Source organism: Chaetodon auriga, chromosome 24 (genome assembly GCF_051107435.1).
Source record: "Chaetodon auriga isolate fChaAug3 chromosome 24, fChaAug3.hap1, whole genome shotgun sequence".
Lineage (NCBI taxonomy): Eukaryota > Metazoa > Chordata > Actinopteri > Chaetodontiformes > Chaetodontidae > Chaetodon > Chaetodon auriga.
Genome location: NC_135097.1, coordinates 14,818,457 through 14,845,657, shown reverse-complemented (window position 1 = coordinate 14,845,657; position 27,201 = coordinate 14,818,457). Strand labels below are relative to the sequence as shown.

General features: G+C 43.4%; 1 protein-coding gene across 11 annotated transcripts in view; it reads right to left on the bottom strand.

Annotated features, from left to right (window-relative positions):
- nrxn2b (neurexin 2b) overlaps window positions 1-27,201 on the bottom strand; it is a 623,496-nt gene that overhangs the window by 40,408 nt on the left and 555,887 nt on the right. For all 11 annotated transcript variants that reach the window (XM_076725432.1, XM_076725438.1, XM_076725436.1 and 8 more), the window contains one exon: window positions 1,615-1,786. In XM_076725432.1, the coding sequence (XP_076581547.1) occupies window positions 1,615-1,786 (172 nt within the window). The remainder of the gene's footprint in view (window positions 1-1,614; window positions 1,787-27,201) is intronic.

Genomic DNA, 27,201 nt, shown 5'->3' with positions numbered 1-27,201 from the left:
AGCTCACATAAATGAATGAAAGCTAATCTACGCAGTATCGCCCCCTCCATCCTTAGTCCTCATAACCTCTTAAAACTTCAGACGGGCTCCAGCCGCCGGCAACCACGAACCTCCTCACGTAAACTAACTAACAAACAACAACAAAATAATACTCTTCAATTCTTGATCAGTGGAGGAAAAGGAAAGGAAGGTTTGACAAAGACAACAACAATGGCGAGGAGGGCGGAAGGGAAGAGGAATAAAAAGAATACAATATGGGCTGTGCATTAATGTTTCCTGATGAAACAAAACATAGATTTAGATGATGACACACTCACAGGCTGCTCTGCTGTTATTTTCTGAGCGGCTGGCGCTATTGTGAGTTGAAGGCTCCTATTTGGAGCATGTGCTGTAGCGAAAAGGGCTGCATTTCCATCATAATAACAACTGAAAAGAGTGAACTGTCACAGGGCGCTTCCTCCTCTGGCTGTGATGCATGCCCCTCAGTCTGGCCTCGCTGTGCCGACGGATGAGCAAGAGAAAACGCTTTCCTCAATGCCAAAACAAAGCCTCAAAATGTGGGATCACTGCTGTGACAGAGAATGTCAGACTCCCATTGCTCTATATGTCAACCAGAGTAAATATCATGGCCACATTAGCAGCACTCTCCCTGCTGTTTGAAACAATGACGATACATAGAAAGAGTTTTCGGACAATGGTGATGGAACGTATTGACTTCAATGGAGATTTCTGGCAAAATTGTTTGCAAATTTACGAACGCACCAGAGCATCAAAGCTTTTTTTGGGGGGGGGATTCAGGTTATGAGTTTTCCATAAGATCATTAACACCTAACCACCTAACAACGGCAGGCAGCAGAGCCTGCCTCGTGACGGCAACACAAAATGTCTTCCTTTGAACAACCATGAACAAAGAGGAAACACAGTAGAGAGAGAAATTAAGTGAGAGCTTCTGCGCAGCCAAAAATAGCCTCATAATTCAGGCTAAAATAGAATACCATGATTATGGTAAAACAACAAGCGGGGGAATTTGCACACTCCCAGCAGTGACTCATCGGGTGTTTGTAAAGACTGTATGTGTAATGATGTTGCGTCTGTGTTTATCTTGGAGTCGAGGCATGACTTACAAACACCTCCACATACTTTCCCAGCATGAAGAGTCCTCCCTCTCTGTCCTGCCCAATACCCTTGCTCACCACCCATACCTGACTGGCATCCTCATATTCTGCTGGCCTCGATTCAGCGCTGGCTTTCACAATGCCGGGAGCTACAATGGTAGACTGACTGCAGAGAGCTGGATGCTCTTAGATGGAAGATTGCTTGCCTCAGGAAGGCCGCTTGGCTCTTCCTGCCTTTTAGACCAGAACCTGACTTAATCACCTAGAATAATGCAAGCATGCTCTAAATATGAATGTCATGATAAATAAACCAGAGCCCTCGCAGAATCTTCTGTAAAAATCACTTTTAGGTGCAGACAGAAGGCTTTTCCAAAGCTCCTTCTTTCTCTCTCCACTGTGTTACTCAGTTTATCTGAGAATTCAATACTGTGAAGGTTCAAATTCAACACTGATAGCTCCCTCCATCCCTCCGTCCCCAGATTGGGGCCCCTGTTCCTACCTGAGGGGAAACGTTCGATGACAGGCTGGTTGTCCACCTGTAGTGTGGCGTTGCCGCCACTGCGTGTGAATCGCACCACATGGTATTTGCCGTCGCTCACCATCACCGCGCTCTCCTCGATGATTATGTCGTCCGTTCCCACGTTGAAGATCACGCCGATCTTTCCCCGTTCCTATAGACAGAGGACGACAGAGTGAGGACACAATGAGAGGAATGCACCTGCAGACAGACAAACCACAACTTCACAAGTGCACTTTGAACAAGCTTTACCTGGACATTTGTTACCCTTTTAAAGATCTGGTTTGTTTTTTAGAAACACTCTTTATCTCTTACTAAACACTTTATCCGAGTCATCACAATTTTTACCTTTCTGCCCATCCTATCCAATAAAGCTGCCTCTCTCTCCATAAAACAGCCCATTGATTTCCAGTTAAGGTAACTCCTTTACTGTCTGATGTCCTGCCCCTACATCCCGCTCAAAAAGTAAATACTGTGCAACATAGCAAAGAAGTTCAACACCACTTCATTGCTTCACGAGTCCAACAGATTAGAACGTCAGTCGGTCAGTCCACCACTTTGTCTGGACTGAAATGACTCAACAACTATTGGATGGAATGCCATGAAAATTTTTTCAGACATTCAGGGTCCTCATGGGATGAATCCTATTGCCTTTGACTTTTACTCCATGTTCACTGAAACAGCTAAACACCTATTTCACTTTGCACAGACATTGATGTCCTCCTAAACATGATTTGTAATAACTTTATTGATCCCCTGACATTTCCTCCAGCAGCCTAATACCTGCAAAAACTACACATGTTAGCATTGTTACTGGGAGCATGTAAGCATGCTGATGTAAGCATTTAGCTAAAACGTCTGCTGTGCCTAAGTGTGCATGTAGAACTCTGCCTTAGTACAGCCGTGCAGAGCTATGATGAGCCTTGTTTCCACTATGAGAAATGTTAAACCATCAATACCCACAGATGAGAGTTGAGAGTAGCTAGCTTCAAGTTGGCATCACATAATGGAGAAGATAAAAAAAAAGATCATTATATCTGTGTGTGTGTATGAATGGATTACACTGAAGCAATTGGATTGTCAACTAAACTGCAATGCAATGTAATCACGTTGCAGTCATCCAGCTGTATAACCCTCCATGCTAATGCACATGATAAGGGTGCTCCTTTGCTGTCCTATAAAAAGTAATAGATTTTCCTTCAGTCATCAAAAAGGCCCTCAGTGCCTGTTGTCTGATGACGCTGTGGGCATGAGATCTCACAGACATCAGCCTGGTAAAGAACAGTATAGTTGTTGAGAACTCAGGCACCTTTAGTATTCATCAACCCGGTGACCCCCTCCCCTCTCCCATCTATTAGTGTTGACAGCCGCCCACTGCTTCGAGTTTATTACAGTCAACCGCCTACTCTACTCTCATCTCCCGCCATCTCTCTGCTCTCCCTCCGTGGTTCCTGTCCTCAGTCCCAGGAAAGGTCAAAGTCATTTACAGAGTTACAGTCTGCCAGAGAGGCACAGACCAAGGGTGAGAGAGAGGGAGAGAGAGAGAGAAACAGACAGTACATCGCAGACAGCAACATTACAGACACATTCTCTGTCTGGCAGTAAATCTTCTGTTGCAGTTTTATTCTGCGCAGTCATAAGATCCAGAGCAGTAAGTGCTCTGTTGCCCATACCATTGGCAGGGACACTTCCTGGTTGTCACTTCGGGTCAAGCTCATTTGCACAGGGGGTCACTTTTGCACACTGCTATCTGCCCATTGCAGCCACGACTTCATTGATTCCATTATCTCATTAGCTATGTGCATTTATTTTGCCACCTTCCATATGAAACATTCAGAGGTGAACGTGTGGCTTTTGCTCAAAGTGGTTTTCCATTATTCATGGCTGATTAAGTATTTAAAAAAGGAAAATAAACCGCCCTAATGTTAACAGAACTTAAAATAGCAAGTTAATTGAGTAAATAAGTGCAGAGGTTGTGCAGTAAGTTAATGAGCGGTATAATCATCACAAATTTATGTGCATTCTAACCAGTCTTTGGTGCTGTGTGAAGCGGTTACAGTATTCAGCCAAGGCCACGGTATGTCCACGCACTGATGACAGCTGCGATTAAGGTATTAATTGAGCATGCTCAAATGGTGGTGCAAGCGGAAGTGCTGGTGGCCATGATTAATGCTGCAGCGGGACCCACAGAGTATAAGACACAGCCGAACAGTCAGAATAAATAAGAATCGATGTGGAAGCACAATGGGAAACGGACACAGCTGAGCACTCTCTTACATGAAGATCAGAACTAAGTTAGACCAGGATGAGTTTCTCAGAGTGCAGCTTGATGGACTGCTCAACAGATGATCTCATTCTACGAAGAGGGTTGAATGTCTCAAATGGCAAAGTGCTCCAAGCTTCTTAGGCACTTAATCAATTGATTCATGTTATGGACTGACCCTCACAGTCTTTCTGCCCACTCTCCTCATGCATCCTGAAATCCGATATTGATTCGAAGACGTGAATATGAATACTGTCAGAGAGCGATTAGCGAGGCGCACGTGAATGAAAATTTAATCAGAGCTTTAACTAGTGATGCCTTTGAGATACTGCAGCAAGAAAAACAAAATGGAGAGGGTGAGTGAAATGCTTTTGGGATCATATCCATTACAGCCCACGCACTAGGAAGCTTAGAATAATCATGACACCTTTGCCTGGAGAATTAATTCAATTTGCCAGGGCAAAGCAGAATGAATCCATGCTATTATGACTGAAAAGCAGAAGGGAGAGTGAATTTGAGTGATATTTACAGAGAGATTAGCATTTGTGTTCCGCAACATTAGGGTTCTTCCCGGTGCTGAGGGAATGTATTGAGCCCATTACGGTGGGAAGCCGCTGGGAACCAGTGCTTTTTTAAAAATGATTTTAGTGTAGCGGTAATGACATTTTAATGGCCATTTCCCTTAAGCGAACATATCTCTGGAAACAGAAGGAAAAAAAACCCCTTTGAATGACTGGGAGCAGTCAAGCCTGCAACATTGAAATGAAGGGACTGGTAGGTAACTGACAATAAGCCCTGGCTGCTCTTTAAACACCACTGCTTCTAAACTGCTGCTTAGCAGCCCTTAATCTGCTGCAGCTGTCGGCTAATGTCAGGGGTAAGAATGTGACGTTTTTGCTCTTTTATCCCGAGGTTAGCTCATCTTACTTCTCTTTCTGTGGGTCAATCAGTAATGTAGGTAGGGGGTCCACTGTGGACTCGAGGGAAAGAGTTCCACTTAATGAGGTATTTTCAATTACATCAGAGTTTCTGTGAAAGACAGCAATTCTTTGAATTCCAGTAAATTTGAGTCCAATTAACCAATCACAGACCTTCAATGGTAGGGGGTTGGAATGAGTTTCAACTTTAACCAAAATCAGTTTCGCTTTTGCTGCAATGAGTTTCACAGAGTTCATCTGATGAGAAAGGAAAGACAGCTTAAAGAAAAACTTCCTCTTGAACATTATTATAATTGCTCAAGCACAAAAATGCCATACTTGACAAATATCTGAGATTTTGGTACAACAGAAAAGATGTTTTCCGCGAAGCAGAAACTGCTGATCAGCTTCTCACACAACAGTAAGTTGACGACAGTTTAGCTGGCAGAAAAAAAAAAAAGTTTGTATAATCCTCTCATTAGAGTCACTCCGTCCTTTTTCTCAAAGACAAAGAACATTGGCTGTGGAATTCTGTGCTGCAGCCATAGATGAGAAAGAGCAGTGCTGGAATACGGAACGCATTTCCTTTGGAAATATTTTGACATGACCTTGCAATGTGCGAGAGCGCGTCGAGGTAAATGCTGCCGGCGAGAGAGGAATGAGAATGAGGCAGCGTCAGACCAAGGCTGAGGTCGACGTGCGTGTATCAGGGTTATCAGGTAGCCTCAGAGAGCTCTCCCCGATCACGTCGAGCAGAACAGGAAGAGGGAGCGCAGGAGGAGGAGGAGGAGCAAGGGGCAGAGAGAAACACTACGCGATAAAAGGACAGAGGAAACCTTGATGATCCTCCGGGGCCTCAAGGTGCTTTGAGTTCAAAGCTCCTTTTGAAGACGTCAAGATCTCGTTCTCTCTCCTCAGCACACACTGGTAGCCAACTAAGAAGGGGAAAATAGACAAAGGAGGAATGTGAATGCAATCTTGAAGGATTTGTTCCTTGGTTTTCTTTCCTTTACAGAGAGCTCAATCACGACACCCCCCTGCAGCTTCATCCGCATACACATCTTCCTCTTGATCTATTTGCACTTCTTCACTGTCTTCCTGCATTTCTCTCTTCAGTGACACACATGAGCGCCAAACAGGCAAATTAGGAAGAAAAAACAACGGAGAAGCAACAGAGATGCAACGCCTGGATGGACTGGAGGGTGGATTCAGCAAGAGGCTGACAGACACAGTTGTAGTTGTTTAAATCGCTCAAGGTGTTTTGCATTTTGCTGTATCAACTCGCCTCAAGAAACGGTCCAGAAACACTTGGCTGACCAGTTCACGAATTTGCTGATGCTGATGATTTAGTTTGACAGATTTCATATTAATAGTCCCGTGGGTGGTGGAAATGCAAACTATTCATCAGCCTCTTTCTCATTTCCCCAATAATGATCTATCACAGTCTGTATCTGCTTGAGCCTAACTTGACGTACCACTGTAAGTATGTGGAGCTGCAGTATTTATTAGCTTATGAATCAGCCAGTGGAGCACTGTGGACAGAGAAATGACTGATAAATAGATTTTTACTGGATGTCCAATGAAAAGCAGTCCATTTTTCCTTCTTTTGCTATGGACACACACACACTCCCATCTGACACCACGTGGTGTAAGGCAGCTTAATATTTCATAGTGTTACAGCTTGAGCAAGCATCTCCACTTATATGGCAGCTCTCTGCAATAATGTTACATTTTATGAGCCATTTGTAGTTACAGGTTGATATTGATGAATATTTTTCTAAGATATCCCATGGGCTTCTGCAACCAACCCACATATACCATCATACGTTATCTCTGCATCTCCCTTTGAGGGTGATTCCGACTTCATGGCGGCTAATCAGCTTGTCAACATATATGCATAAAGCCTGCGAGAGGAGATCGGCCATGGCATCTGATACAAAGAAAACAGTATAGTGGGGCTAATCTTCCCAACTCAGACTGCAGCATTATGTAAGGAGAAATAGGCTGTTGCATAACATGTAGACTCCTCGCTGGCTAAATCACCCACTGTCCGTTCACCTAACGTCTTCAGAGCATCTGCGACAGAAAGAGGAAAAGACTAAGGGCCAAACAGTCAGTTTGGAGCAGAAATGCTGTTATCTAGTGCTCAGATTTCACGTCTTCCCTTTTCAACATTTGCCTAAAACGCTACAGGGCTCACACACACACACACAGCTACATGTGTGTCTTTAGCGATCTGGGTAGCAGGGGGAGAAAGAGGGAGGCGGTGACAAAACAGTCACTTTGCAGAGAGGATATGCTTGGTTTCATTTACCACACCGTCTCTGTTTCTGCTCAGCCAACTCATTTATATGTGTTTGCCGTGATCTCCAACAGTCACCTTGAGAAAGTTGACCCCCATCTCCTCATCTTAATAGCACTTTATCTCCCTGCGCCTCCCTCCCTCCCTTCCTCCACCTCTTTTGTTGCTTTGCCTCTTTTCAGCAACAGTGGTCACGACTAGCCGTTCTTTCTTGCTCTGGAAACAACAAGCGGCCACTCTGACCGAGAAACGGATCTCATTGAAAATTTGATGAGTTAGACAGATGTGGTGCGGGTGTGTGCATATGGTGTGTGTGTGTGTGTGTGTGCGCTCCTGAATACATCTTCCTTCTGAGTGTGACTCACGCTGGCCTTGCCCTTTTGTACACACACACTGGCAGCAAGCCAAAATGGTACAGAGAGACGCAACATTTATGCTAAAGAAGGAAGGGGGGATAAATCAGCTAAAACGTCATCCTCTGTAATCCTGATTATGTTGTCAGCTAGCACCAAAACTCTTCATTCACTCAGTGTCAGCCTCCAATCTCAAGCACCAGAAAACCATCATATACACAGAGATTTGAAAACAAACGCACACATACTGAGTTGATTCCTGCATGATCTGCACCACTGAGACTGTTGATGGATGGTGTCCTTCAGCACAATGACCATCAGACCTGTAGGTGTAGACCCGAGTCCCACCTGACCTGCTCGCTCCCACCATAAATGAACACACACACACACACTTATATGCAAACATGAGAATGTCCTTGAGCGAGGTTTCGCCGAGCCCCGCCGCACACCACAGCCTTGTTTACAAAGCTACACAGAGCTGATGAATACATACACACACAAAGACACACACACAGGCCCGGGGATGTGTGTGTGCACTTTCCTAGCGGCTGGGATCCAGCTGATTGTACAAAGCATGAAGTAGAGCATTGCTGCTTTGTTTCTGATGAACAATGGAAATCATGCACAGCCTAACGTTGGCTTTGTGTGTACAAAGCACATATTTACATTATCCTGCTGTGGTGGCACAAAAAATAGAATAAAAAGATTCATACTAATGTGTGCCCTCAAGGCCCTCCAGGTGGTGCTGGAAACTCGGGGATGTAGTGACCATTTGTCATGTGCCTCCGCTAATAACCTCCAGTCTCTCAGAAGAAAGAACTGTCAAGATGATTTGCAGTGGTGCATGTTTGTGTTTGAAAGTTCGTAAAAGTTGAACTGTACATGAAAGCATCACACAGATTGGATTGGAGTGAATCCACTGAGTGCAGTGATTCCACCGAAATGAATTTATTTCAGTCTGAGAATTAGCTGCAATGAAGCCAATGAGGTTTTTGCCGGCAGCGCAGGGAGCTGTCAACACAACATTTACATTCTGTATTATCACCTTATCAAGTTGACAAGGCCTTCGCAGGAGGAAACAGTTGCCTGTTCGCACATCCAGCAGACAAGGACCAATATTAGCATTTTGACATTGTGTTTCTGGTCACTCCACAGGATAAATCCAATATTTAGGCTGGTTTTATTGTGTTTCACTAGTTCCTGAGGGAAAGAGCTGCCTTTTTAGCTGCTAAAGTTTACACTGTGTCCACTAGCTAGTTGCTAACTGTGTCTCTCAGCCATTTGGTGTTGGCCAGGTGGTGTCCAGTTGGTTTATCAGGACTTTTTTTGCTACCAAAAAAATGAGCTAAAAGATGCTAAAAGGCTTTGGTACTGAAGGGAACTGCAGGTGAAAATTCTCTGTGGTTTAATCATTGCAAGCAATTTCTCATTACAAATACTCATTGTCAAACATAGAAAGACTGGGAAGGTAACAAGTTCAATTTCCTATACAAGGACACTTTGACAACTCATTTCCACCTCGCCTGTGAGTATCAAACCTATAACCTTGTGGTTGTACAAAACATCTCTAACACTTTTCCATAAAGTCCTCTCTGTGCTTTTCGCTCTGGCATTTACAGCGAGAAGTTCTCCACTTGAAAAGAGATGAACTTGAAACATCCAATGTGCCACCTTAGCGCTAAAATAGAATCATCATTTACATCCCCGACTCTTCTCCTGCCAAGAGTCATATTAAGACAGAATACATTTATCAAGATGCTCAAGTGAAACCTGAACATTTCAAAGAGAAAAGATGCTTCACGTCAAGCACCTCTTCAAGTCGCTAACCAGAGATGGATGGAGGAGATCACATGGAGGGAGAATGTGCAGGATAAACACAAGGAGGGAGGCGGGAAGACGCAGCGACAGAATGATATGATGAAAGAAACAGTAACAAGAAGTGGAGGTAAATAGATGGAGAAATGGTAAAAAAATAGGAGAGTGAAGGAGCTGTGGGGGCGTACTCCTTGAGGCAAAGCCAGAAAAGGATCTGTTACTGTGGCGGTGGAGATCGATGTCCATCCGCCCACTCTTCATCCCTTTCCCAAAATCCCCAGAAGGCCCAGACACTGGGAGATATTTGTCACTTTGGGTGACTTAATAGGGGACAAAGAAGCTTACAAGACGAATAAAGTTTGCCATCCACGTCGCTCTTATCCTTTTTGTCTCTCCTTTTTGTATTCAATTATCCTTTGCCAGCTCCACATAATCCTTCATCAATTCATTAAACACTAAGATATTGCAATAATCCCTGTATCTGCCACCAAACCTAATTATAGTGACTACCTTTCTAGGGACAAAGTGGAGCAGTAACTGATGACTGAATGACATTATATCAGTGTTGTAAAAGTCTAGGAAACTCAGTGTTTCTTAATACTTCTTTGTTTTAATATGACTTTTCAATTTCTGACAGGTGTGTCTTTGCTAGCCTTGTCCCAGACCTCTGGTTCACTGCCAATATATCCTATTCTTTTTCAATTGAAATAGAAGATACTAATAAAGTGAAACTGAAATGGCGAATTCAGTCATTAGGTCTTTGCTGCCTATTAGAGCAATAAGAGCCTCAAAATCAGTTTTTGACTTTCTTCAGCAACGAACGACTATTGCCTCACCTTCAGATGTCCTCTGTTATTATGTCTCTCACTTTAGCTTTTGCCTTTCCTTTGCTTTTCCTCCTTTTTCTCAATTTTCTAATCTGTCTGCCCTCATCACCAGCTCTTTCACTCCCAGGAGGCTCATTACTGCGTTGACTGGAGTTGCTAACATGAGTTTGGTAGAATCCAATTGATCCACATTCTCTTGTGAGTGATCTGAGAGAAAGAGCTGATACTCAGAGGGCTCTGTGGCTGATGGAGAAAGGTGCAACATCTCCAAACAAAATAGGTTTGTAGATCACTCCTGCCTGGCAGCATAAATCTAGTCAGCAAACTGTGAAATGAGATAGCTGAGTCCTTGAATATTGTGCTTAATCTGTCTTTTGTTTGGTAGCTTTGTACAATAATAATCCTTTCTGACATTGTATGGGTTAATTCTGTGGCACGCTGTTAACTTTATGTCTTGCTTTATGCTGGAACGAGACCAACAAATTTATGAATGTATGAATAAATTGTGATCACTGTGCTATTTATCCTAACTGAGACATAAAAAACGCTTGGAGCTACAGATGCAATGAAACAGCAGTAAACTGTCACCAAACTGCTCTATATGTACTTTCTTAATGCAAAATAACATCATATATTACGGTTATGTTCGAAGCTGCACCGCATACATGCTCGACATCCGGAAAACAGCAGTATTTTTTCCTGACCTGTGTCAAAACAGAGCTGTAGAGAAAGTACCTGAATAAATCTATAACAGAAGACTTTTGCAACTTCCCAGATACGATAATTAACATCACATTAACGGAAGGAGTAAAGTAAGTTGTATACTGCATTATGTTCTGAAACAGTTGCTTTAAGATGGGATTGCTTGAACACACAGTCACAGGGACAGACAGACAGGCAGACAGACAGACAGACGGAGGAGTCGTCGTCTCCTCTGCTGTCCCCTTTCATCTCCAGTTTGCACATACAATTTGTTATGCCTGAGCATACACTGCGAGAAAAAGCTGAAATGGGAGATTACTTCTTTTTGTCTTTCTCTTTTTGATGTTTTTACACTTTGACTGTGTGACTTTGTGTGTAGCTGTGGGCTAGACATGTGTACGACTGTTTGTGTGTGTTCCAGAGCAGCCTGTTCCTCTCTGTTGAGGAGAACCGAGACAGGCAGCTGGCTGAAATTGAAGGGAACGACTGTGACCTTCGGACAGAATCAAGAGCAAAGTGTTTTCTGTCTCTATTGTTTTCTCTCCTCTTCTCCACTGTCGGTCATGGCTGCATCATTTTCCTTCTCCTACTCCATCTCTTTCTTTCCTCAACACTGCAGAACTGAGCTTTTCATTTATTCCCCCCTCTTTCCTCCTTTGTGGTTCCAAACCCCCTTCGATTGGACACAACAATGCATCACATTGTACACTTTATGCACAACACATTGCACTTTCCCTGGCATGATAAAGAATAGTTCTCTGAGAAAGTAAGAACTGTAAAATAAGGGCAGTGCTATGCTTCCATTTAAAGACTGGAAGTTAACATGTAGGCCTACCATAAAAAGCAGCAGCATGAAAAGCTATACATAAGTCATCAATATAAGACATACCCTGAAGTATCCGACAGTAAAAACAGTGTCTCTTGTGATCTGGACCACAGACTGTCAGATGATCACTCAGACTGCCCTCTTTCTAACTTCTACTGTCTCTTTTTCTCTTTATTTCCTGCCATCATTTAGTCTCTGTTCAGTTTCTTCTACCTGCCTTTCGCTTCTCTCCATCTGCTACACTGACAGCTCCCTAACTGCTTCTCCCCCATTCATTCTCTTCCTTTGCCCCGCTCCCTGTTCTCTTTTCGCCTTTTAGTCTCTGCGGGCAGGGTGTGGGGTTAAAGCCCAGTAGAGTAGAACTGCTGCCGAGCTCACAGGCTAATATTTGCCGTGCGCTAAACTGAGCAAACATGGATAAAGCGAACACAATCTCTTTCTCTGTCCCTGGCTGTCTGCCTTGTTGTCCTTTCATTCCCTCCCTGTCTTTGCTGTGCTGCTGTCGAGCTGACTGCTGGTTAAAACCAATGCACACACTACGCACATGTTGTTTTCAAGCAAATTACTGGCTGAGTCTGATACTATAATCCGTTTCTGGTTTATGTCTTTCTACATCAGAGTTTATTAGGAACACCTGTGCAATCCAATCCAACAGGCCCGCAATAAACCATATGTTTGTAAAGTTTCTAATGTTCACCTCATGGTGACGTTAGGAAAGTTTCCAGCAGTATTCCAGGAATTATGTTCAGCTTGGACAATTCCAAACCTCACCAATTACATCCAATGCAGATGTCCCAGAGTGAAAAATATTCTTCTCGTTCCGTAGCAATGCAGGAAGTAAGGGTGTGGAAGTTGAGGCTGTGACCACGACCATGGTTCATGGACCATTTCAACTGGAGAGTATGGAGAGTGCTGCCATTGGTGTTTCATATATCCTCTCCTCAGATGGACAAACCTGGTAACTCATAACATGCTAAATCATAACATATTCATGCATGCTAGGCCACCTTCACCCGTAAGCACCTCTATTAGAGCTATAACTGTTGCCTCAGCCTGGTGGACACACATCTGTCGAGTGCTGCTGAAGAGCTTGTTCTGTTATGGCTGCACTGGTCCTCTCCAACACTCCAGGCCTAAAACTAATCTGTCCACTCATTCCACGGCCTGAGTGAGTGTTAGCCAGTGTCCATGAGTTTAAAATGATCATAGGGCAAGTTTGGAAGTAGTGCCTGAGAAGGGTTAGGTTAAAGGAGACAGAATAGAAATAAAAAAATTGAAATTTAAAACTCTAATTTATCAGGCACTACTTCCTGACAAGGGTGAGGTTAAGCTTAGGTAGAAGAGGACAGATTAATTTTAGGCCAGGAGCGTTCGAGGGGGACAGCGTCGTATATCATATACATCTAAAGAATAATTAGGCCTGAGGGAACTTTCCATATCCATTTTCCATATCTGTATGTATAGGAATACATGAAATTATAATGTGCGCAAAGCATCTGAAGTTACAGAAAACGTCAAATAACAGCTAACTGTGCCCCCCAACAACCAGAACCAGAACCAGAAACCAGGCTGTTATACATTCAGCCATTCACAAAGCTGAAGCGAAAGGTTGTTTGTGCTGAACAACCAACTCGGCAACAGTCAGATGCCCCAAATCGACCCCGAAATCCAAAGAAAGTGTATTTCATTTTCCTATTTGTGCAATTGATTTGCCCCTAACCCCACAAATAGGAATTTTCCTTCCTTACTTGGAATAAATTCCTTGGAATTTTAATAAACAAAACAGCCAAATGTGCACGTTTTTGTCTGTAATAGAACGTTGTTGTCTTGTCTATGCCGGGACAGTGCGAAAACGCAATTTCAATTCCTTTGTATGTTAAGTACATGTGAAGAAATTGACAAATAAAAGTGACTGACTTTGACTTTGACTAATAGTCCTTGCATTGTTCGGTCTTTCACACAAGACACCTCTCTGCCCAAATACAGTATCTGACTGTCACACACGCTGAAAGCAGTGTTCCACGTTTGGACCTTTCTTTTCAGCATGACCGTGCACTGCCAAGCGGTTATAAAACCCAGCGTCCAAATCAGGAAATAAAGATAATAAAATGTAAGTTAAGACCTTGAGGTTGCCATACTTTTAAGTGCCGTGCTGCGCCGGGTTTACGACAAGTGACAGTACTTAATTAAAAACAAGTGGAATTCCTTCACTTCACTGCCTTTTCTAAGAGAAACATAAGTCACTACAAGCATGAACGGCTTGTTAGAATGAACAATTTATGCAATGTTAATGACGGTTAGTGAATGAATTTATAATGGCTGTATGATGTTTTGTGGTGTTTGTGTGTGTAATTCCCGCTGCATATTCAAAACACACTGCTGCTAAGATCAGGAGTAAGACAAGGTTAAATAAGACACGTGTGTTTAACAAGACAGAGTAGATATACAGCGTGTTAAAAAAAAAAAAGAGAAAGTTTCCAGTCAGATGTGGGAAATTTGATTTGCAGATGGGAATGGAAATAAACTCTGTAACAACTGAACGGCTTTATGAAGTCAATTACTGTGATTTCTGAAAACGCTCAAAGGGAAAAGGGAATTTGACAATGACTTTAAGGAGGTTCTGTTGCACCCAATATTATTCTATGCAAACTGAAATGATGGCTATTAATCACTGCTGTAGACAATGTCCTAGATCTAAATAAATTACTCCTTTTAAAACCTACGGAGGCATATGAAAATTCAACGAGCTATCACAGCGGAATACTGAGACACTTTATATTAAGATACACAATCACCATTAACTCGGTTCTTATTAGCATACCTATTAGTAGCATACCGCCTCTTTATTTGTCTCTATGAAGCACTTATTAAAGCCTTATTCTTGGGGTTAGGTTGCAACAACTTCCTTACCTGCTAACAATAAGCTGCAACTGGGACGTCATTAAGAGAAAACTCTTAGTTAATGGCCTAACAGTTGTAGAAAATGCAGAATAAAACATTAATAGGTACTTTATAATGCATAATAAAGTGCCAATATGCTACTAATATGCATGTTAATAAGGGGCTGGTTAGTGGTGTATATGCATACTTTTATACAAAGTACTGCCAACAACTCACAATAGTTCACTCTAATGACACTGATTGTACAATTCCAGCTTTGGTGTGATATTGTGATGCAGTGAGCACAAGCAACTGACCATCAGCAGGTATCCGTCGCTTGGTTGGATACTGCAGCTAAACATCTTTAAATTTCACAGGTTAATGAAGAGAAAAACTGGACGCAGGTTGTGTGTTACATAGCAGCTAATGATCTCATCTTGGCTCAGAGCTGAGAAGTGCACACTTTAAAATGAGACAAGTGACATATCATCATGAAGCAAATTGCAACAGATAATGAATAATTAAATGTATAAATTACTTTCTTCTACCCTTCACCCTGCGTCTCGCCAGGGCGAGTCCTTCCATAGTCATGCACGAGGTGGATGAAAAATTAACACTGTACTGCTGCAAATACTCTGAGCAGAAGCACATACATTAATATTGTACCATACATGGCTCAGCTTATGTAATTAGTGAATGTGTTTGCGATTCTTGTTTTTCAAAGGCAGAGGTAAATGCAGCAGAACACAGTGCTAATGCTGTTGTGACTGCATGCAAGTGCTTAAAAAACATCGTATTTCTTTACAAGTGACAGTTACAAAGTTGTTTGCGAGGCATTGAAGCCGTCTCCAGCAGTGGCGGCTGTGTGCGATTTTTGTTTACAAGGCGGCATCGCAGTCTTCAAAGACCTTGGTTTGAACTAAATGAAAAGAAAAGAGAAAAAAGATTTTTTTCGCTGCATCTCTTACAGACTTACGGGGGTGGTGGTGGGGGGGTGTCAGGGTGCACACACCCACACCGCTGACAACCTGTTCTCACACCTTCGTGGTCAATAACAATTCATTAAGTGCGACCACAAAACAGAGCAATGCAGTGAATACCCTGCACCTTATACTGTATGTATGTTCAGAGATAAGTTACAGGATAAGGCTTCTCTTTTTGTAATTGTCAGCAAATCTTATGAAAAGACCTAAACCCAGCCAATGTTGGGCCATGTCTCAACATTTTCTCACTTTTCCTGCCTGTCTGGCTTTTGGCCCCAAGCCCATGTCTGATGAAGATGGAAATCTTTAAATATGAGCACTAATATACAGTTGCATTTAAAGAAGGCTAAATAATTTCCTGAAAACAGCTGGCTGATGTAGTTTTTAGCTAATGTAAGTATGGCAGCAGAATGGTGAATGTGAGATTAAGTTAAAAAAAAAAAAAAAGTGTGTGTGTTTGTGGTAATGAATGAACATGTCATCCAGTGGGGCGCAAAGAAATAACATATATTAGGCTGATACACACAGTACTTGTTTCTGGGCTCAAGTTGGATTTTTCATAGGACTTGCTGACAATATCAGTAGACTCATTCTTTAAAGGACACGTTCTTCTCCATTATCTAACAGTCACATATCCATTTTCATCACGCCTAATTGAAATTCTTAATCTGGCTGTTTCAAACGTAGAAAAGAAAGCTTTCCAGTGTGACATGTTTGATAAGGGAGAGTTTAGTTTGAAGAACGTTAACATCACAAAAACCTTCACTTTGCAGACAGGATCTTGTCCGCACTAATATGCATTAAAGCAGCAGCCACCACTCTCTGTAGGTGACCATGCTGCTTCTTATGTGTCACAAAGCGTGTCATCAATACTGTCGCCTCCTGAAATGCTGGAGGTACTGCACTGACTTTCTTAAACTCTTACTCATTCTGTAAAATGTTTCCGCTGGGTGGTCAGCTTGCCAAGTGTGACCCGGCACCCCCAGCAGGTGATAAACGCTGGCGCCTCACCAGCCGCAGGTGCTTGCCTCGCTCTTCCTGCGTCGCCATGGCAACCCCACCGCGCCGGTTCAGACCCCCGCCGGTAATGGTCGTCAACCGTGATGAATCATGTCCCAAGGAAATGATAAGCCAGTGATATTGAACACTCACAGCCTTGCTTTCAATTTGTCTCTCTGCTCCTTTTTTTTTTTTTTTTCTGAACCCTGTCCACGACACACATACTGTAAGCCTGGACGTGGCTGAACTGTTCCCAACACACACACACACACACACTCATGCATGCGTGCATGCACACTCTGGCTGTGCACCTAAATTTTGTGTGTAGAAGAACTAATGGTTACACTGAAAAACGGAGAGCAGGGAATGAGCGTCAACATCATTCCGATTGTGCTGTCAACTGGCAGCAACAATTTTCCATAAGTGCCAGTCTTTGGCACGAACACACACCCCCTCTCCAAATACATCAAGAACACACACTCCATTACAGGTAAAGGATGTGCACACACAGGTATACACACAGGAATGCAAACCATCCATACAAATGCATGAACTACTATTCTCTTTTCTCTACAGTTACAGTCTTTCCTTAAACCAGCTGCTTTTCCGCTGCAAAGGCCAAGTTTGGTCAGCAAATATCTGTTTTCCACTTTCAGTGCCGGTGGAACCACTGGCACTTTCCAAACGTCCTCCCACGACTTGTTTCTAAACGCAGTGTTGTGACGTGTAAAATCACTAAAAGGAAACAGAAATTTTAATGATGTTTACTCCTTGCAGCTTACATCGTGTTGGCTTTTTTTTTTTTTTTTTTAGACCCTCAAAACACACGAGCAGACCGAGTACCAGTCGAAAGAGGCAACAGTAAAGGGTTTCTCTAATTGAAATTTTTGCAAGGATTGCCGCATCTCCATTCGTCCGTGACCTGGTGAGCTGCAAATGTTTCTCAGCAGCAAACACAGGGAACCCTGCAAACACCCCCTGCAGCAAATATCCTGTGCCAACAGGCTTCTACCTTCACTGTGGGCCTGTGTGACCTGCTCGTGGCTGGCTTCTGGTTTCCATGCCAGTGGGCAAGCCCACTTTGGTCAGGTCACTGGAAGGATGCCAGTGTTGACTGTGTGCGCATATGCCCATCTGACCTGTGTGGATGTGGAGCGGTGTGGATGAATCAATGGAGGGGGTGGAAGCAAAAGCGCTAAGGTGAGAGAGAGGTCACATCCCTCTGGCCTCCGGTACCTACTCAGGCCTGTGCGCACACACACACATACACACACACACACACACACACACACACACACACACACACAGGTGGGTAACAGTGGGGGACTGAACATGATGATAAATGTACAGAAATGCATGGGCACTGAGAGAAGTGTGTAGACTCAAGCATGGGTCAGGACTGATTAAAATTAATCAGCTCAGGGAAGGCACACACACATACCCACACACACAGTAACTCTACAGGACTTATGGATTGTGTTTATATGTGTGAGTCTCAGAAACACACATACACACATACACACACACACACACACACACACACACACACACACACACACACACAGGATTTATGAGGTTGTGTTGGTGGTTATTTACAGGTGGTGCTCTGCTCTATTTACTGTCCATAACTGCGGACTGTTGGCCTTGTTTAGCACTGCTGGGGCAGAACCACTTACTGTACGGTCAGGGTGTGTATGTGTGTGTGTGTGTGTGTCTACATGTGTGCGCTGCTCCTGCCCACCTTGCAGCTACAAAACCCACCTCCCTATAAATCCATGATGATTTAACGTGAGCCCCTATTTACTCTCACTCCTTGTGCTTGTCGCCTGCTTCACCACACATCTCTGAGGCGTAACACATAAACGCAATACCACTGTGGCAGCTGAAAGGCTGAGCCAAAAAAAAAAAAAAAAAAAAAAAATCACACATTAAATATCAATAGCAGGCCACCCGAACGCCTTCCACTTCTCTCATTACTGCTTTGAGGAGCGTGGGAGCGCATGCGAGAGCCTCCTCACTTGATACTCAGACAGTACCCACTCGTACCCACTCGCCGCCTTTCCCTCAGAATACCCTAACCAGACATCTTATCAGCCAATCAAGCAGACAAACCTTCCTCAGACTACACACCTCATCACTCCCTCCAAATAAATGTCTTCAGCGGCGGCAGAGGGACGATGGATGGAGGGAAGGGGTAGAGAGGAAAGAGGAGAGGGAGGGAGGGCAAAGTGAGCAAATCAGACAAGGAGGGGATGCTACAGGCAGAAGGACACTGAAAGTAAGGAGGATTGCTTCTTTTTTTTTTTTACTTTCATTCATCCCACTTAATGGAAAAAGTCTACAAATACCGGCGTTTTAAACTCTGAAATGAACATTCACCTTTAAACCACTTCATGTGTATGTCTCCTGCTACGCTAAATAAAAAGCAAGGACGTTTTAAAGTGAAGGAAGCACAGCAGTGTTGTGCCCTTGAATCAGACAAATGTAAGCTAGCTGAAAGCTAAAACACCTGAATGTTACATAAATTAGAGTGTGCTACCTGTGCTTGCTAAAGTTACGCAGGACACTCAAGAATTTCATTCCATCAGACCCCTTTTTTTGACATTATTCCTGGCCTGCATTGTTCTTGGCAATAGCCATTCAATGTATTTACAGTAAATAAAAAGGCAAACATTACCTGCAGGTCTGTGAACTCCAGTCTCCTAAATTAGGGTCTGATGTGCTATAAACTGATCCAGCACCCTGACCTCCCCACCCTTACATTCCACCTCACTATATCACTGGTTTGACTGCTTATTCCATCGGCACTGAAATGTTGCCATTGGATATATAAAGAGGGATGGAATCGTCCAGTGTGAGCCTACATTACAAGGTACACTGCGTTGTGTCTGCTCATGAGCAGCTAACATTTGTCCTGTTGCTGTGCCAGGTGCCTCATTAAAATGCCTAATTAAAATATGCCATTAAATATATATGACAATCTCACCAGTCTGCATTTCAACTGTATCATTATGTCTTGAGAAAAATAAACCTGAATCATTTAAAGACATCGCATCTTGTGCTCCTTATCAGGATAACGGTCAAACACGATTCAAACGTGTTCTCAGTTCAACCATACACATATATGGGTCATCTGTCGGATTGAAACAATCCCTGCGACTCCTGTCATTTACTTTAATATCCGTCCAAATTTGATTGCCCTGTGCAGGAGATGCTGAACGAGGATGAGGAGGCAAAGACAAACAGAAAACCCTTTGGCTTGGGTTTACGCTGCGTGCTCTCTCTCCTTCATGTCACTGCATTTTTGACTGAGATCATGTAATACATGTGAGCACGCATGCGGAAAATTTCACAAGAGATTTGTATCATCTCCATGCATTCAGACAAACAAACACAAAACACAGATGCGGAGACAGGCCGTCGCTGATTGTGTACTATTGTGGGCTGTGCATTCCACAAGGAAATCCAAACATGCAAACATTATTATTGTGTACCATGCTCAGGCTCAGGGCACAGGTGTGGTGCATGCTCTCTGCTGCTATCCAGAAGAAATTGAACTACAACCTCCCTGTACATCTGTAGTAATACAAAAAGCCGTGCTTGGGTGCTAATGTGGTGTCCATTGAGTACAGTACAGCATATGTTGTATAAAGAGCAAGAGGTCTGGGAGAAAAAAAAAAAAAACCTCATACAGCATGCTGTCATTTAGATCAATGTCAACTATGATGCATCACACTATTATACACTCAGATTAGCCGATTGAGTCTTTATAACAAGTGACAGGGCTTAAGAAGCTGAGCAATAGATTTTAAAAAGGATGCCAACAAGGATAACAGCTACAATATGGATCCCAAGGGAAGGAAGTGTAAACTGCAGTGCCACATGTGAGTTGAATATCCTTGGAAGAAGAAGAAGAAGAAGAAGAAGAAGAAGAAGAAGAAGAAGAAGACGGCGTAGCCTGAGGTAATATTTGATCAAGATGAACAACAGTCTGCACATGTTAAGATGCAAACTAGATGCCCCAATCTGAAAATTCACTGGTTTTGTTTATCCCTCCTGGACAGCCAGCTATCTACAGTATTAGCATGAGTGTGTGCGTGTATACGTATGTGTGTGTGCTGAACAGACACAGACAAAAAAAAAAAGTGGGAACCGACTTGAGCCGACAATTTCGCCAGCACGCATCATCGCCTCTCTTGCACACAGACCTCACAGTACCTCAACCTCCGCTTGAGCCTCGCACACCTGACACCTGCCCCCCGCTGCAACAGCCACCCCTCCGACACACACCACCTGCTGCCTGCTCACACGTACATGCTGATATATTAAGACAGGAACACACACATGCGCACGAACAGCCTGTTAGCTCTGCTGTGTGTATGAGGACCTTCTGCTCTGTTGCCTGCTTTCATTTAGTCAAAAACGGCGTACTATTAGAATCAATAACATTTCACTGACAGTAGCTTGAAATCAATAAAAAAAACCTCTATTTCCTCTTTAAAGAGAAACAGACTGGCGACTATGACATTACTGTGTTGCTGTATTGAAAGAATTAGTGGGCTTACTTTGGAAATATACAGTTCTATCCAGGCATTTTACTAAAATATGACCATAAAGCATAACATAAAGGCTGCCATTGGAGAATTGACGGTACTTAAATCATCCTTCTACCCTTGTTTTATATTAAAAAGCAAGATCACAAAGCTCCACACACATGCAAGCACACGCTCGCACTTACTTGCCCCACTTGTAAGTAGCCTACATATTGAGGAAAAGGTGATGGCTCATGGGAAAGCTTCAGCAAAGAGTGTAACAAGGGTATTTTGAGAGCATGGGTAAAAAATAGAGCCAAAAAAGAAGAAGAAGAAGAAGAAAAAAAAAAGGGAGCGGAGAAGGATCCAAAGAGACAAGAAGTCAATGAGCGTAACATCATGACCGCACTCTGCTCTCCTCTCGAGCATCCATGGAACAACAAACTTTTCCTCCGCTTGTTAATTGCAGTGGCATTGGCAGACGTGTGTGTCTCTCTCATTAATCCATTTCTTAATTACAGAGCAGAAGGAAAACGCAGAGCTGCTTCTGCCCGAATTTCTCCTAATGAGCCTTCCTTTTCGTCCTCCAGCCTCCCGGCTCCTCACATCTCTCCCTGTCTGCCTTGGTCTCTTGTTTCTCATTGCACCTGTGTCTGTCTCTCTAGTGTTGTTTCATGCAAATGCCAACCAAATTCAAGGCAAACTTTAGAAAAAAAAAAAAAAAGCTAAACGGAAAAGCTAAATCGGTGCATCTTTATAAGCTGCGTTGATATGAATAAACCCTTATTTCGTCTGCAGGAATCGGAAGAAGAAAGTTTTTTTTGGTCATATTTTAATTTTGCCTCAAGGCCAAATTGGTGATACACCCAAAACTAGTGTCACACCTAGAAGTGAGAGCATGTATAAAACATCTTTGGGCTCTGATGGATGCCTATGACATAGAAATCTCCAAGTACTATTTATTCAACAAATCTTTTTTTGTGTCATGAAGTTTTCTGTTCCAATCCTCTTCATTCATTTATATGATTGCGAAATCAAAATTTGCATAAATGCTACCCAGCTGGCAGTCCTCTCCCTGCTTCTCTTTGTTCTCGTTATTATTTGCGTCTCTCTTGAACTTTCGGCGTCTCCTTTTCATCTCTCTTGCAGCCTCTGTCTCGGTCACTCCCCTTGTCTCTCCTCCTCTCCCTGCTCTGCAACCATTAAATAATTACCCATTCCCTGCCCGCTTGGGAGTAAAATTAGCATTCTTGCGCAGCTAATAGCACTTCATAGACCAGGCAATGTAGATTTAGCTTGAAATTATGTGTTCATGTAAGACTTTTAGTCTCAGTGTGTGTTGAGTGTAGCTGTTATCCGCCTTCATCAGACTGAACAGACGATCTTTTTGTGAATATGGATTTGCGGCGTCAATGCGCATTGTACAGTTCATTTGGTCTAATAAACAGAGAAGTCAATAGATGATGATGATGAGTGCGTCTGCCAGTGTGTGTGTGCGTGCGTTCTTTGATCACCGGGACAATGCGTAATGGAGATTGATTACTGCAGCGCTGATCAAGGCAGCTGATCTGATAGCTTCGTGTGTGTCTGTCAGGGTAGGGCTGGAAATGCTTTGCTTAGAGAGTTTACATGTCAGGGGCCCGGTGCACGTGTTGAATACTTGGCTATGTTGCTCTGTGCGGCGAGGCGGTGACTTTCAGAAAAAGTGGCAGGCAGAGAGGAGGAAGCGGGGGAAAAAAATAAAACACTGACTGCCACCTCTGCTTTGAATCAGTCTGAATAGGAAACGAGGTGACCCGCGCACACAAATACGAAAGGACACACATGCAGATCATGCGCTCATCAAGGCGACAGGAGGAGTAATGACATCCGGGGCCACGGCCAACACACAAACACACACGGCGCTCGCCCCGTACTTTTGTGAGGTGATGACAAGCAAGAGATAAAAGACCTCCAGATAACCCAGATGCCTCGGATTTGGCAGCGTACTGTAAGAGACGTGATAGCGCCTGTGTGAATGTTTGCCTGTGCACACGTGTTGGCTTCTTTGTTCATGTGTCAGAGATAATGTCAAAAACTGAGACAGCACGATACCAGAGGTGTGCAAACCTATCGGTGCAGTGTTTGTGCCCTTCAATCTGCTTGTGTACTGTACGTGCTGTGATTTGTGTATGCGCCTCTGTGTGTGAGGGTATGTCACATTAAAAGGCCCTCTCCCCTTATCGCTCTGTGAGGATTAGAGTGCATAAACTAAGCCTGGAGGTTCTGATTCCCCATATCAAACACTATCAACAATCACTGGACGACGGCACTGAGCTCTCTATTAAAGGCCCCCTCAAATCCAACAGACAGCAATCTAGCAAAGGTAATGGGCCATAGATAGCTCACTGATTTGACAATGCTAAAATTGTGATGCATTGTGATTGGCAAAGAAAGGGGGAAACAAATGGTCCTCATTTGTGGTTTGTAACAATTTGTCATTTTGATCAGCAATATTCTACCACAGTGCATTACCCTGAGTGCATTTAAGGCCTTCTTAGTATGGGTGTCCACAGTTTAAACACCAACTCAGAGTGAAAGGGTCAGAATAACGGTTGAATTAAATATATTTGATGTTGAGAATTTCAAGCAAAAACTAAATTTTCAGCCGCTGTGGAGTTTAAAAATTCAGATTCCTTTAACTTCCTTTTCAAGCGAGGAAGTTACAAGGCTTGCCAATTAACGCTCATATCAGCGCACAGCAGTTGCACGCAATAGGACACCATTGAGCCGTTATTCAGTGACAGAGGGAAGCTGGAGAACTGAAACAAGTTGTATTCAGTCGAGAATCCCAGAATACCACCTCCTACAGGGGCCAAAATGATCTTGACATTACCGTGATTCAGAAGGTTCTTCCTTAACTTAATATTGCCTTCCAGCCAGACCCGGGGCACTCAGTGCCCAAGGCGGAGAGAGAACAGATTTTTGATTTTGGTTTAGATAGCCTTTTGGTATGGTGCACACCTGCAGCACGACCTTTTTCCTGGACAGCCGATGCTTCAAAACACCTCTTTTTTATTTTTTAATGCAAAGTAAGGCGGGAAGGAGATGAGGTGATCGCTGGTTTAAATCCCCCTGAGGGAAGAGATGTTTTTGTGAAGTCGTCTTGGCCATAAGTAGAGACTGACAAAATAGATAAATCCACTCTCATCGATGCTGCCTGTCTGGGATGAGCTCCTGCCAGATGAATATTTTAGTATATCTGTAAAACGTTGGTTTGCTGCACACCAAGCAACTTTTAGACTGTCATGTTTTCGTCCATATTGTGTTAGTTTTTGGAGTCTTTTTATAGGATGAATAAAACTGTCAGAGAGACTGACGTGTTTTGCATCATTGCTTTACTCTCAGAAAAGTCAGCGCGTTTTGGGACTGCATCGTGGAATGGATTGAGTTAGAGTACAAAACCTGGTTTGATGGAGGAAACAATGCTGAAGTCCAGGGATTTTGGTTAATGCGGATGCAAATTTGCTGTTCACACATGCTCTCCATCCTCACCAGACCCTCCACTAACTCTAACGTGACCCAGTAATTTCTACACTCCCTATCAGTTTGATTAGACACACTTACATTGCAGCAGGCAAGCACTGGAAATGCTTAACTAAAATAAGACGAAAGCAGACTGTGTCCTGCCTACAAATATAAAAGGATACTTTTGATGCCTCTTTTCCTGCAGACATATTTCAGCTCAGGCTGAGGGGCCATTACCAGGGAGTTGAATGTTTTTTTTTTTTTTCCATCTTTATTATGATTCTCCCGGGAAGTGCAGGTCTGGTGACAAATGAACAGCCACCTGGGAAATATTGGAGCCGATGGGAGCCATTTTGGCTCCATTATTCTCAATAAAAGGCAGGTCAGCGTGCCTCCTCTCCCTCTTGCCCCCCACCCCCCTCCTCCCTCCTGCATGTGTCATTAAAAAGGCCTCAATGAATGAAGCTAGGGAACATCATTAGCTCAGAGATGAAAGAGAGACCCAAGTATCCTGAGAGGAATGCAATGATGTGCCTCTTTGAATGATGCTCATAAGAAATAAAAGTCTTCGGTTTTGTTTTCGAGTGAGAGCTTTGTGTTTCCATTGTGTGTGTGTGTGTGTGTGTGTGTGTGTGTGTGTGTGTGTGTGGTGATGCATCAGCTGATGTGGTTGATTAGGATTTTTGGCCAGGAGCTATTGTTTTTTTCTTGTCAGTGTTTTGAGTTAAGTTCCTCCTTCTCAACTGCGTATACAGGTAGTGTTGAGCGCAGGTGTGTGCATGCATGATTGTAGCAGTATGTTTAGTGATGCTTCTCTATACACTCACACACACACACACACACACACACACACACACTCTCTCTCTCTCTCTCTCTCACACACACACACACACACACACACACAGGTGCACTTTGCATCACCATTCAGCCTGCGTGCTTCTGTTTACGAGCCTCAGTGTTGCCGAGGTTCTTTCCATCGCCTACATGTCAGCAGTGGTGAATTGTTTTTCCTCAGCGGCCCGTCTCGCTCTGCTGTGGCTGGAGATTGGAGTCCTGACCCAACGTCTTGAGGACGGTCTCTATCTCATGCTGGCATCTGGCAGCCAATAATGAAAGCATTTGAGGTCTTCATCTGAGACCTCTTTCCCTTCCTGCCTCCTCCCTTTCCCACAGCCTTTTTTTTTTCTGTTCATCTTTGTCCCCCAGCGCTGGCTCAGTGTAGCTTGACATCCTGTGTCTGTCCATCAGTCTTGTGGACCCTTAACTGCATCTACACCGATGGAATGGTCCATCTTGCTAAAGTGCTGGCTATCAAAGAGCTTGCTGCGTTGTTGACAAGTGATGGAGTGTGCTATCAGTGCCAGAGCATGCTGTACTCTACTCCTGGACACCTTCACTTGGTGTTGGAGAGCTGTCTCCAGCTGTAGCCTTCAACCTGTCACTCTTTCAATGTAGTACATGTTCTCAGACAACAGATGTGCATGTACACTTAAAAAACTATTAGCTGAGGTTTCTGGAAAACTGCCCTTGTGCACTTGAATGTGTATAATACATCATGCTTCAGAGCCAGTCCTGTAATGTCTGGCATTATGCACACAGAAGCTTTCAGAATCTACAGGACGAGCCCGTGCTGGCTGCTGACAAGAATCCTCACTGGGGGAGAATATCCCTACAGTGCCTGTATTGTGCTCTTAGTGAAGCAGACTTGAATTGGCAAAAGACAAATCACCTGGCAAGCAAAACCCCATTCGGACTCTATTTTATAGACTGCACCTGTCTGCACTAGAGAGAGCCTGCACCGCTTATTGTATCATGGCTTAATGTCATAAATAGAGGCCGCTTGCTAAGTCTGGAACCATTTTAAATATCAAAAAATACAAGTGTGACTTTGCACATCATTTTAGAATCCTTTTCTCTGGTTTTAAAAGGCACTATCATGGATAATTTGAGCTTTGATGGGGTGTCGTTGCAGTTATTTATTGAAAAGTTTTATTTAGCTGTCAACTCTGATTGGACAATTAAAGCATTAAGTCTCTTTTCTATGTAAAAGACCTCTGTTGTATAATTGTTTGAGAGCATGTCAAATGTGAAATATGAAAGGGATATTTAGATTTTATCCTTACCCTGCATGGAGTTTGCCATGGAGTTTTGCCATTGATACAATAACAAACTGAAAGCTATATGAGACACACAGAAAGCAAAAAACACTGGGCTACTGTAATTATTAGGTTAGCTAACGGCTAACATGCTAGCCAGCCGGGAACATGCTGGTGCCAGTCAGTCACAGTCATCGGACAATCACACTGTCTATAAAACAGCTGTCTGCAAATCAAGTCTCTTTTGTCGAGCACTTGATACTTGGACAGAGGAGGATAAATAAAAGTGGATAGTGCAGCTAATAAGACAGGATGGCTTCTTTCATTGTGGACCAGCTCCCTCAGGTTTACATAGATTGCTTTATCCCTGCAAGTGAATCTCCTGTTTGCAGCGGCTCTGCCGAAATGAATCGATTCTTAAAGATTTTGCCGTTTTAAATATTCATGTGACAAGTCCTCAAAATGTCTGATAAACCCATTGTATGCTACAGCTGCAAACTTCTGAGTCAGCTTGGAGTGAGATTTGCTCCCGGGGACAACAATGCCAACCGTGCTAACACCAGCCTT